Raw genomic sequence first — 13,753 nt, 5'->3', positions numbered from 1 at the left:
AAATACAAAAAATGCGAATGGTTAATGCTGTTAGGTTCAAACTTGGCTTAACCTTATATTTATATGAAATACCGATTTAGTGAAAATATCGCCTGTGTGGATCAATCTCCTGTGGTACCTCCCACACAAATTGTAACAATTTTGAAATGTCATAAATCTCGTAAAATGTGAAATGAGTCCCCGAGTCCATTTAGACGTCGAACTTAGCATTTTCATAAACCTTTTATAAAGGACAGGCAGATATGACAGTTAAATTGATCAGTGCCGACAAATGGACTCAGACTGGGCGACATAATTAAAAAGCAAAAAAAAAAAAACGTAGATTCTTAAAAAGGTCGGGACCATGCACTCATGTGTCAAAACTGGACTAGGAAAATCAACGCACTGAAAATAAAACGGGATCTTTGTATGAATGTCAACTTACAGTCATTTCGATGCGAAAATGCGACTAAAACCTGTAAAATATGTTAACCCTCCAAGAACACGAAATGAAAAATTGCAACCACTGCGGTTGGAAAATGCGACTAAGACCTTCAAAATATTGAAAATTGGGCGGGACCTTTGTATAGTGGTTATTTCAAAACATGGATCTATATAGATCATTTCCTGCGTTATATTAACCTATCTTCGGCTGGAACTAAAATAAGATATTGGGATGAACGAACAGAGATAGAAGCATGAGATTAGATTATGCGAATGAAGATTGGATATTGGATTTTGATAGGAAATCTTACTTACTTAGCTGGCTTGTAACAGAACTTTCGTTCCATAATCCCAGCTTATAAAAGATTTCCAGGCGCGTCGGTCATTTGCGCTGTTTTTCCAATTTGAAATACCATTTTCGGCAATGCTGTCTTCGACTTGATGTTTCCATCGTATTCTTGGCCTTCCCCTTCTGCGTGAACCATCAGTAGGTTCGCTTTTATATACCTTCTGGCCTGGGAAATCTGCCTACTAGAAATGATCCTTTTGTGCATTTTAAGCTGTTATTTATTATAATTTGAGGTGCCCCTTGGATTACAAAATCTCCTCGAGAAACATTTTCGCTGTAGGTGTATGTTCTTATTTTATATCCCATATATAACAATGCCACCCTAATTTTAGTACACTGGAAGGTCATACATTAGCCATATGTTTCAACATCTATATCTGCAACATTACATAGATCTAAATGAGGTTGGAAACTTCATCGAAAATAATTGTCAGTTTCTCTAGGTTGGAATGTATACAAATTCGGTCCAGCAGAACCTAAAGACTGTATTTCAAGATTTTACGGGAGTTACTAGGGATTATATGAATATTACACTAGAAAATAAGTTCATAACCTTTAATCGTAATATTTTCCGAGGGAGTTAATTATTTTTTTAATATTTGATTTTTTTTAAGTTTCAAATTATTAAGCCTATCCTGAGTTTTATTGTTTTAAAATTTTCTTAAAATTCTGTACCATTCAGCATAGATATTTTTTTGTTATGCATGTTGTTAATAATTAATATTTTTTTCAGAATGGATTGGTGATCCCGATAATGAGAGTGCTGGTCGCATTGGTCTGTGGCAAATGTGCCAGAAAGATGAAATTTTCGACAATTGTAAACGCAAATGGGAAAATATATTACAGGTTCCCACATTTTCATTTCAAGTAAGTCTTGGTCTCTCATGGTATACACCATTATACATCCATCCATTACCAAATTGATAACTCCTTTCGTTTTTTATAACATTTTTCCAGTTGGCTACCCTATTTATGGCGGCTGCAGTTGCTCTGGCCTTATTGACGATATGTTTCCTAATATTTGTAATATTTATGAAATCGACACGAGTCTTTCACATTTGCGGTTGGTTGCAAATCATATCAGGTATGTATGTAGCTGTATGTGTGTGTATATGTAGACAGTTCGATAGAGACAATTGTAAAATTAGTTGCATGCTGGAATAATGGAGATATTAGCAAATTGTGAATGTATTTGGGGTTTTTTACATTGATTGATTTCCATTTAGAAGACCTACTTTTATTACTGGAAATGTTGTTGGTTTTGTTTCTTTTTGTTGGAAGTGAAAATTAAACAGAAATGAAGTTTGTAAGACAAACACATTAAATTGGGTTACGATTTACTATAATGTGTGATCTCAGCATTTATGGGCACGTAGCCAGAAGTTGTTGTTTTTGTGTCAAGTTTTCTTATTGTTTTTACTTCTTACATTAAGGTTATTAACTTGAAGTTTTCGCAGAATTTGCATAAGGTTGTGTTAATTGAGAAATGTATATATGTCTTTGTAAACATTAGGTTATATCCGAACTTCGAAGAGCCCTTATTATTTTTTAAAAAATACTTTTTAATCGGATCATTTCAGAAAAGAATTTCAAGACTTCAATGGGAAGAAGTCCTTCGGGTCATTAATGAGAAAACGAAGACTACGAGAAGACTCTTCTCTAAGACAAGACCTTCAGCTCTTCTATAAGAATGCCTTCAGTTTTTCCAGAAGAAGGCTATCTGCTCTTCTATGGTAAGACCTTATGTCCTTCTATAAGAAGTCCTTCAACTCCTCTATGAGAAAACCTTAAGCTCCTCTGTGAGAAAATCTTCAGATCTCCTATGAGAAATCCTTCAGATCTTATATGGGAAGACCTGCAGATCTTATATGAATAGACCTTCTCCTCTATGAAAAGACCTTCAGATCTTCAATGTGAATGTCTTTTAATGTCTTTTATAGAAGACCTTCAGCTCCTCTATGAGAAGAACTTCAGCTACTCTATGAGAAGACCTTTAGCTATTCTGTAAGAAGACCTTCACCTCATCTATGGGAAGACCTTCACCTCTTCTATGGGAAGACTTTCACCTCTTCTGTAGGAAGACCTTCACCTCTCTATAGGAAGACCTTCAGTTATTCTTCTGTAAAAAGACATTTACATCTTCTATGAGATGATATTTAGCTCTTCTAAGGGAAGAATACATTTTGCTCTTTAATGTTACGACTTTCTGCTCTTCTATGAGAAGACCTCCTGCTGTTCTATTAGACGATCTCCTGCTCTTCTATGAGAAGACCTCCAGCTCTTCTACGAGAAGACCTCCAGCTCTTCTATGAGAAGACCTCCAGCTCTTCTATGAGAACACCTCCAGCTCTTCTATGAGAAGACCTCCAGCTCTTCTATGAGAAGACCTCCATCTCTTCTATGAGAAGACCTCCAGCTCTTCTATGAGAAGACCTCCAGCTCTTCTATGAGAAGACCTCCAGCTCTTCTATGAGAAGACCTCCAGCTCTTCTATGAGAAGACCTCCAGCTCTTCTATGAGAAGACCTCCAGCTCTTCTATGAGAAGACCTCCAGCTCTTCTATGAGAAGACCTCCAGCTCTTCTATGAGAAGACCTCCAGCTCTTCTATGAGAAGACCTCCAGCTCTTCTATGAGAAGACCTCCAGCTCTTCTATGAGAAGACCTCCAGCTCTTCTATGAGAAGACCTCCAGCTCTTCTATGAGAAGACCTCCAGCTCTTCTATGAGAAGACCTCCAGCTCTTCTATGAGAAGACCTCCAGCTCTTCTATGAGAAGACCTCCAGCTCTTCTATGAGAAGACCTCCAGCTCTTCTATGAGAAGACCTCCAGCTCTTCTATGAGAAGACCTCCAGCTCTTCTATGAGAAGACCTCCTGCTCTTCTATGAGAAGACCTTCAGCTCCTCTATAAGAAGACCTTCAACTCCTCTATGAGAAAACCTTAAGCTCCTCTGTGAGAAAATCTTCAGATCTCCTATGAGAAATCCTTCAGATCTTATATGGGAAGACCTGCAGATCTTATATGAATAGACCTTCTCCTCTATGAAAAGACCTTCAGATCTTCAATGTGAAGACCTTCAGCTCTTCTATGAAAATACCTTCTCCTCTATAAAAAGACCTTCAGATCTTCTATGAGAAGACATTCGAAAGTCTAAAGAAATAGTGACAAACTTGTTTTCTTCTATAAGAAGACCATCTGCTCTTCTATAAGAAAACATTTCTGGTCGTATATGACAGCGAAGTTTTCCAAATTTTTATTCTAAAATAGTTGGTATTTATTTTAAAATAAATTCCTAAACATTTGTTTCCTCTTTTTCTAGCTCTATGTATGATTGTGGCCTGTGGTGCTTTCCCATTCGGTTGGAATTCCGACGATTTCCGCAAGGTATGCGGACCAGATGCCAATCGTTTCGAACTGGGTCTGTGTGGCATTAGATGGGCGTATCCTCTGGCCATTATTGGATGTGTAGATGGCGTTGTGCTGGCGACACTGGCTTTTATATTGGCCACCAGACATGTACGCCTGCAACCCGATCCAATGTATCAAAATTCTTTATTTAAGGGTAAGGGTAACAAAATTTCCTTTTATTAAAAAACAATAATTAATTTGAATTATTCTTCCCAACAGGTGAAATCAACAACAGTTACCTAACAGATGGTGTTAGTTTAGCAGGTTCACGAAAGAATCTCAATCTACAACCAATTCTATTGGTTGCCCCACCCGGTGATGATACCATTTCACAATTCTCAAGTCGAACACCGAATCATCGATACAATCGGCCGGATTATCACAATTCAATGCATCAATTCTAGTAGTGCTTCATACCCTGCTTATTTGGGGGGTATATTGGGGACTAATGGGAGCTCAAGATTAGCTCTTGTGTTTTTTTCGGATACTGAGACAAATAATTAATAATTAGCTTTTTTAAGATCTGTCTGCCTCTCTGTTTCTTTTACTGTCTTATCTTCATCTTCGGAAGACAAGCTATGTAACTGAGTAACTGCCGATGTTTTTCTTGCTAATCTACATACCGTACCGTAGCGATGTAAGTTAATTATTTAAATGTGACCATTTTGATAAATGTAACAAATTTTTTAATAGGTTTATGCAAGTGTTATGACCTTGACTGTTATTAATTTATAAAAAAAAACAAATTATTTAAGTTACATAAACGTTTATGTGTATATTTATAAATATATATAATTATGTTTTGTGTGTAAAAAATATATATGTATGTAAAATTTTTTAAAGTGTATAAAATAATATTTTTTTTTGAAATATACAATGAAACAAATATTAAATTGTAGAAAATGTCGATATTCCTTATTTAAATCTTGTAAATTTCAAACACTGGATTGTGTATACGGAAATATGAAGGGCTGGTAAAATAATAAAACTGATACTTTCAGAACTCATTTTTATACCCTACAGCATAAAGTTGTCTGTTTGTTAACATCACAAAATATGGAATATTGAAGATAATGCTTTGAAAGCACTTTCGATTTTTTGGATACTTTTGGATAGGAAGAAATTCGAGCTATAAAATATCTAATAGAAATAGAATAGAGCTTACCGATTATATAAGAGAAAAATGACTATATGGCCATATTTAAGAAGTTTTTCTGCTCTCCGGTGTGAAAGCCTACTGCTCTTCTAGGACAGATTATTCTGCTCCTCTGGGAATCAAAATACTTTCCGCTCGTCTATGAATCCTTTCAATCTTTTATAATGAGGCATTCCCCTTAATTTGCCTTCCGATCTTCTTAGTCATTAGAAGACAAGCAGCTATTCAATGACAAGATCATTAAACATGATCTGAGAAAACCTTCTTCAGCTCCTTTATAAGAAGACCTTCTGGTATATTTTTTATAAGAAGTCCCTTCTAGAATGTTTGGTGTTTTGTGGACCTGGGACATGTTGTTCAACCAAATTTTCTATAACTTAGTATATTGGGATCTTTATAGCGTGGACTTATGTTCCAAGGTCCCCTTATAATGGTACTCCATTATTCGGAATTTTTGAAAATTTTTTCAAACGAATTTACTATAATTTCATATTCCTAGGTTTTCATTGGGTGTCACATCTTCCCCTATTAAAAATATACCACGACATAGCCTCCATATAAAAGTTCGGATCGAATTTAAATATTTTGAATGTTCCACATAAGTGGCTACAATTTTGGGGTTGTTTTTAATCCCTTAGACTTATGGCTATATACACTTTGGGTATATACACTTTGATACAGTGAAAATGTACGTCATCGAAATATTAGATTTAGACCCCATGTTTCTTTTGACAAACCCCGTTTCAGAAAATTCGAAGTCGAATTGCAAATGTCCGTCCGTCCGTCTGTATGGTCGGCTGATGCGCACAATAGCTTTTGAAGAGAGCAACCGATTTCGTCCAAACTTTGGCATCGTATTATTTCTTCAAAACTTAGTTTAAGTTCAAAGATGGGGAATATCGGTCCACTTCTTCTGGTACCTCCCCCACAAAATGATCAACATTTTGCTAAAAATTAATTTTATAATATCATGCGAACGGACTATTCGATTTGAACCAAACTTTGTACAACCTATCATCTTTATTAAGCCTACATCAAGTCCGAAGATGGGACCTATTGGTCCACTTCTTCTGGTACCTGCCCCACAAATGGTCACAGTTTTTAAATCCAATATGAGGCGAATGGAATGTCAGATTTGAACCAAATCTTGCAAAACATAATAGGTTGCGCAAGGTTTACCAAGTCTAGATCAAGTCCAAAGATGGGACTCAGTGGTCCACTCCTTTCGGTACCTCCCTCACAAATGGTCAATATTTTATAAACTTATAAATTTAATTTGAAACGAATTGAATAACCGCTTTGATCAACATTAAATCCGAAACCTCTTCTGATTAAAACATATATCTTATATAAATCTAATAAAAAAATCTGTGTGTAATTCCGAAGTCCTCCACAAACCATAGGTTAGGGGCATATATCTGTTGGGAACACCGACTGACACTTTTTTACTTGTTTGTTTATTATAGACACATGTTATGACATAGTCCCCACTTTTCGGTGTTTTTAAGCATCTAGCCACATTTTCCAACGAAGTGGCGTCTAATTAGGTACTCCGGGCTCTTGAGGTAATTTAGTTCTACACTCAATTTTTCCCCGAAGTAAAAATATTTAGCATTTAGCGTTCGGGGATGCTGACAACCTATTTTTAAAAATATTTTATTTTCGTCATCTCTAATATGTAGCTAAAGTAGCCAGAGGGTATCATATAGTCGGCCCGTCCGGCTGATTCTGAGGAACACTACAATTTTCACATAAAACACCCCACAAATAACCATCAACGAATAAATTGTTTTATTCCTGCTTCAGGTAATTTTTTTTGTCTGCTGCACAACATAAAATGTAATATAGATATCTGTATTAGTTACTGGCTAATCTCAGGGCCAAAAGTAAATCGGCCACTGTTTTCGCTAAATCAGCAACAAGTTCAGTTATATGATTGACCAATTCGCCCACATTGGCACCCAACTGGCCATTGAGGAGTACAACCGGATTGACAAGAATTCGACCAACATCACCAAGTATTTTGGATAAATCGCCGACAGCAGTTTCTAAATTCTGAACCAAGGTGTTCTCCTGAGCCTTAATCGTGAAGATACCAAGGAGAGCAGCTGGAAGAGAAATTTTAATTATTTACAAGAAAAATCAGTTTTTGCAAGTACATTTTTTTAGTTTCACTCACCTGAGATAATAAAAACGGCTAAGAGTTTTTTCGAAAACATTTTTAGTGATTTTTAAACAAGCGAACTGTTGTTGAAATGCGAAACTCACTGGGCTTTTATACATAAACCTCAGTTCTAGTGGATTTTAACAAATTTGAAATAGCTTTCAAGGTGTGGGAAAATTAGATGCCCTGTCTTTGTCGGTGGATTTTTTCTGTAGGAAATTTGTTTTGTCGCTTGTTATTTAATTGGCAAATCTAAAGAAATTGCAAAACTAGGTATTTAATTTGTTCATATGTAGTGTTTTTAACTTTACGATTTGTTTATGACGAAATATAGATTTGTGTTTAGAAATTCTCCTGCTTTTATAGAAACCCATTATGGATGTAACAATTGAAGTGTTACTTAACACAGTCGATAATACGGTTTACTGTTATTGTGAATACTCATCATTAACTTGTGCATATCTCTGATATATCTTTGCAAAGACAACAACCCGAATATAAAAATATTAAAGACAACAGATGTCGCTATAGGTAATAATCCCTACGAGTAGTTTTATATATTATCTGGCCTAATAATGAAAATTGAAATAATGAATTATTAAAATGTAACAATGTCGTTAATTTCGGCCAGGCCGAATTTGTGTTCAATTGTGAATGCAAAATACAATTTTACTGCCAATTCAGTTGCCCAAACTTCAAAAAAGACGAAATTTGAAAGGGAGTAACCGATTTCATCCAAACTTTGCACATCCCAGTATTTCTTCCAAACCTTGTTCAAGTTCGAAGATGGCGAATATCGGTCCCCTCCTTCTGGTACCCCCCTAACAAAATGATCAAATTGTGCAGACTGGAATTTCCGATTTGAACCAATCTTTGCATAACCTATTATCTCTCCCTCTCCCACAAATAGGTGAAATTTTCAATATTTTTAAATACAATGTCAGGCGAATGGATTGTCTAATTTGAATCAAACTTTGTACAACCTATTATTTTTACCAAGCCTAGATCAAATCCAAAGATGGGACCTATTGGTCCACTTCTTCTGGTACCTCAACCACAAATGGTCAAAATTTTCAATATTTACAAATCCTATGGAATTTCCGATTTGAACCAAACTTTGCACAACGTATCAAGTTCGAAAATGGAATCCATTGGTCAGCTCCTTCCGGTAACTCCCCCACAAAGAGGTTATCTATACTAATAAAAGAGTAAAGTGATTGACTGACTGACTGACTGATTTAACGATTCATCAACGCCCAGAGGAAACGGCTGAAGCTAGAATCTTGAAATTTTGGGTGAGGGTCACTCATGGTCCAAAGGTGACAGGTAAGGTGACAGACTATAATTATTCGAAAAGTACGAAAATGTACTAAATTTGGTACAATTCTGTAGCATGTGAACGGATAGCGTTAAAAACTTGAAATTTTGAGTGTGAATTAAGGTTGAGAAGTAGGGTCCATTTAAGAAGATGGTTTTGCGTGTACTCATGTGTACGAAAAGTACTAAATGGTACTATATTTGATATAAATTTATTTTGGAGATACAAATCGAGCTGGAATCCTGGAATTTGAAATTAAAATTACCGTCGGAGTGTAGGATTGGGATATGAACATATTGGAAATCTGTGTACGAAAAGTACTAAATGGTACTATAATCGGTACGGTTTGGATTTGGGTGATGCTATAGAGCGGGAACAATGAAATTTGGAGTCATTATCACTGTAGGGGTGTAGGATGGGGTCAGGATTCAGTTTAAGAAAATAATACTTATGGGTACTAAATTTGGTACAATTTGAATTTTAGGTCAACCAATAGAGCTAGAATCATGAAATTTGGAGTCAGGATCACTGTTGAGGTGTAAGATTGAGATATGTAGGAAGTTGTAGAAATGTGTACTAAATTTGCTACAATTTGAATTGTGAGTGAACCGATAGAGTTGGATTCCTGAAACTTGAATTTAGTATCAGTGTGGGGGTGTAAGATTAGGGTATATAGGAAGTTTTGGAATTGGCACTGCTGAGTACAAAATTTGGTATAATTTGAATTTTTGGTGGACCGATAAAATTGGAATCCTGAAACTTATATTTTCAATCACTGTGGTGGTGTAGGTTTGGGGTAAGTAAGAGGTTTCGCAAATTCATACTACTGTTTACTAAATTTGGTAAAATTTGAATTGTGGGTGAACCTATGTAGTTGGAATCCTGAAACTTGGATTTAGAATCACTGTCGGGGTGTAGGTTTGGTTACTACTACTAAATTCGGTACAATTTTAATTGTGGGTGAGTTAATAGAGTTGGAAACCTGAAATTTGAATTTGGAATCATTGTGGGGGTGTAGGGTCGGCGTATGCAGGAAGTTAGATGGTTGAGGAGGGTACTGATGGAAATAATGTGTGCTAAATGGAAAATTTGGTAAAATTTGGAATTGGGTGAACCTTTAGAGCTCGAATCATGAAATTTGGTAGTAAATGGTACTAAAATTTAATTTATGGTCGATATTAATGTGTGGATTGTATTGTCTGACATATGTAGTTTTCTCTGAAAATAAAATAATATGTTAATACATTTTTAAATATTTCCTACATTCGCTTACGAAGTTGCGGGCATATGCTAGTATTTTATAAACTTTTAACTCTAATTTGAAGCGAATTGAATAAACGATTTGATCAACATTAAATCCGAATAATCCTTATATAAAGCGAATAATAAAACCTCTGTGAAATTCCGAAGACCACCGCAAATCATAGGCTGAGGGTATATATCTATCACAACACCGATTGAAAACTTTTTACTTTTTGGTAGGGAAATTTGCCACTAATATGCCCACGTTTATAGGATTTGCTGTTTAACAATATAAAAAAGGTCCTTATTTGCAATTTTTTCAATTGATCGAAAAAATGTTTACTTTTATAGAAATATTTTTTTTTTCAAAAAATCCAATATATGCACTTTCAATGTTGAAAATGTTCAATATTATATTTTGATACGCAATGCGTAATTGGGTAACACTTATTGAAATTCAAAAGAATTACGAATCGATTCAAATTCGAATAAAGCTTCTTTATACTCCATCAATCCTATATGTTATTGATAAAATCATTTTTCTATTAAAAACAAAAGTACTATCCTAATTTTCCAGCATTAAACATTTGTTCTTCGAAAATTCAAACACCAATATCTATAGTCTGCTTTAAAGACCATATATATTTTTATCTATAATATTTGAAAAATATTTGTATGTGATTGTGTTCCTAATTATTATATTACTATCGATTTGTATATATAGGTGTTTATTTCGATTAGCCAACACTCTATTAAAGCTTTAGAAGTTTGTTTTGTTATTGTTGTTGTAACTCAGATGTTTGTTATGGTCCTTAACTGAATTGACTTTTCACGTTCGCTAACTTCATTGCGTGTTCTATTTGGTGGTGGTGGGTGGGTTTGGTGGTAATAGTAAAGCGGTAGCAACCAAGGTCTTGTATTAGGGGTTGCTTTCATATTTTTTTCTTAAGCTTCCTTATTCTCTCATTCGATTTTTTTTATTTCTTAAGACAATTCAATATAAAAATGCCAATATATAGGGCGTCAGCTGTTTGGCCACTTAGATTATGTTAACGCATTATAAATGCGTTGATAGAATAACTTATGAATTATATGGATTTGTTGGGGGTTTTAAGAAAAATAGAATGACATTTTATAACACCCTACATTGGGATTAAATGGAAAATTGTAGTTGTGAAAAAGATGATAGAATAAAATAGAAGATGATATATAAAATGAGTAAAATCAATAATATTTTCGTAATAAACGTGGATTGATATTTATAAAAAATTCCGAAATAAATAAATAAAATCATTACGCAAGATCGTCATGGGACATACATTGAGCTTGCGGTATCCTTATACATTTCTTTCGCCAGCATATAATCTTTATTGTATTAAAACTTGGCCGTATAAATAGATTTGTTTTCGTTATATCCCGCCACGAGCTAAGTATGCTATTGGGGTTCATAACTGGTAGATTTATGGTTAAAACGTGGAAACCAAAACTCAATCAAACCTACGTATCATATATGCATTCTGATAAAAAATAAATTTTGTTTTGAAATGTATGTTCGATGTTCGCATATTTATACACTTCACCACACTGTGGTACAGGTTCTTTTGCTTTCAACATGTAAAACCAATTGAAATAGACCCGTAGAAACTTTCCAGGATATACATAGAATAAGTTTCTGAGTCGATTTAAAGTACGGATCACATTTATGATACGAATTAAATGAAATTTGCTACAGCAATTTATTTGGCCTCTGGAAGAATCCTTTTGAAATGTTTTAAAATTGATTCAGAAATACATATAGCTTCTATATATATATTCGTTCGATTTTCTCCTCCGGAATTACACAAAGGATTTATTATTCACTTTATATAAGGTATGTTTTTACCAAAGAGGTTTCGGATTTACTGCTGATAAAATCTGTTAATAAATTCGCTCAAATTAATTTCACAAATTTTTAAAATATTGATCCTTTGTTTGATCTAGGCTTGGTAACGACAATAGATTGTTCAAATCGGATATTCCATTCGCCTGATATTGTATTTATAAATAAAATTTGGACCATTTGTGGGGGAGGTACCAGAAGTAGTTGACAGTGGGTCCCATCTTCGGACGTTATGTAGGTTTGGTAAATATCGTTGTGACAATTTTCGTCCGAAGATGGGACCCATTGGTCCGTTTCTTCTGGTACCTACCCCGAAAATGATAAAAAATTTCAATATTACACGAATGGGATGCCCGATTCGTGTAATATTGAATTTGTAAATATTGAAATTTTTTATCATTTTCGGGGTAGGTACCAGATGAAACGGACCAATGGGTCCCATCTTCGGACTTGATCTAGGTTTTGCAAAGTTTGGTTCAAATATGATGTTCCATTCGCCTGATATTGGATTTTGAAATATTAAAAATTTGGACAGAGAACCAATGGATTTGGTTCAAATCGGAAAGTTCGTATACATGACATTATAAAATTATTTTTTTTTCGAACAGTTTTACCATTTTGTGGGGGAGGTACCAGATGGAGTTGAACGATATTCCCCATCTTCAAACTTGAAGTTTGGAAGAAATATTACGATGTGCAAAGTTTGAATGAAATCGGTTATTCCCTTCGATAGTTATCGTGCGCACCAGCCCGACAGACGGACATTTGTAAATCGAAACGGAGATTTGTCTGAAACGAATTTGGTCCAAAGAAACATGGGGTCAAAAATCAATATTTCGATTAGCCATGAGGCTGAGGGTATAACGGTGTGTTTACATTTTCGTTGTTCGGTTCAGACTCCGATATATATGTATATATATATATATATATATATATATTTCATTTTGTGAAAATGGGACAGCAAATTTAGCATAGCGTACCAAATTGAGTCTTAAATAACATGTGTTAAGTTTCATTGAAATCGATTCAGATCTAAATATAGCTCCAATATATACATACGTCATATTTTTATTTTATTTTTTCTTCCGATTTTATGTAAATTGTGCACCAAATAACCGACCTGCTACTACAGCACATTTCGTATGTACCCAAAGTGGTGAAGAGCCTCATATAGTCGGCGCCGATTTTTCCTATTTTTCTTCTTCACTTACAGGTGTTTGTTGGCATCCTTGCAAATCTCATAATATTTTGATCGATCTCCTGCAAAAGGTTCGAAATTTTAGCTTACCAAATTGAGTACAGAAGGACGTGTGTTAAGTTATATAGAAATTTTGCACACTATAATGACGTGGAAATCGGTTCAGATTTTTTTACTGCACTCATGTATAGATTTCCCCATTTTCATGTAAAATGTGTTTAAGCCCACAGGTTTTGTTCCATTGAAATGATATTTGCGTATTTTATGGAAATATTCAAACGCAAAGCAACGTAGAGTATCAAACGTCTCGTCCGACGTAGGTCATCTCCATACTGGTTTTAAGCTTGGATTGTGGTTGAAAATGTGCAGCTTAAAAACTTCAAAACAGAGCCAGGCCTGTTCCAGTCAGCATAAGTTACATCCGCCGCCAAAAGACTTATAAAATTATAGGTGTCGTCCTAGATTAGTACCGTAATTCTTGCCAAGACTAATAACGTCGTGATAGTCAATATACTAAAACATGGGTAGAGGTTTAAAATTTTGTGGACTTAAAAACGTATTACATCACAACGATGTTAAGTAGGGTGTAGATATTTCCATGGTATTTTGGCAATAA

The 13,753-nt window shown here is 34.8% G+C and overlaps 1 protein-coding gene across 1 annotated transcript in view; it reads left to right on the top strand.

Moving 5' to 3' along the window:
• The window catches only part of LOC133329846 (LHFPL tetraspan subfamily member 3 protein-like), a 31,404-nt gene extending 26,807 nt beyond the window's left edge, over window positions 1-4,597 (top strand). Inside the window, exons 3-6 of the mRNA XM_061538312.1 lie at window positions 1,506-1,639; window positions 1,730-1,856; window positions 4,092-4,334; window positions 4,400-4,597. Of these exons, the coding sequence (XP_061394296.1) occupies window positions 1,506-1,639; window positions 1,730-1,856; window positions 4,092-4,334; window positions 4,400-4,584 (689 nt within the window). The 3' untranslated portion in view covers window positions 4,585-4,597. The remainder of the gene's footprint in view (window positions 1-1,505; window positions 1,640-1,729; window positions 1,857-4,091; window positions 4,335-4,399) is intronic.
• The last annotated feature ends 9,156 nt before the right edge of the window (window positions 4,598-13,753 follow it).

Source organism: Musca vetustissima, unplaced genomic scaffold, assembly GCF_032173495.1.
Source record: "Musca vetustissima isolate MV318-11 ecotype Yass unplaced genomic scaffold, APGP_CSIRO_Mvet_v1 utg115852, whole genome shotgun sequence".
NCBI classification, from domain to species: Eukaryota; Metazoa; Arthropoda; class Insecta; order Diptera; family Muscidae; genus Musca; species Musca vetustissima.
The sequence above is the reverse complement of the archived record's forward strand: the minus strand, read 5'-3'. Positions and strand labels throughout refer to the sequence as shown.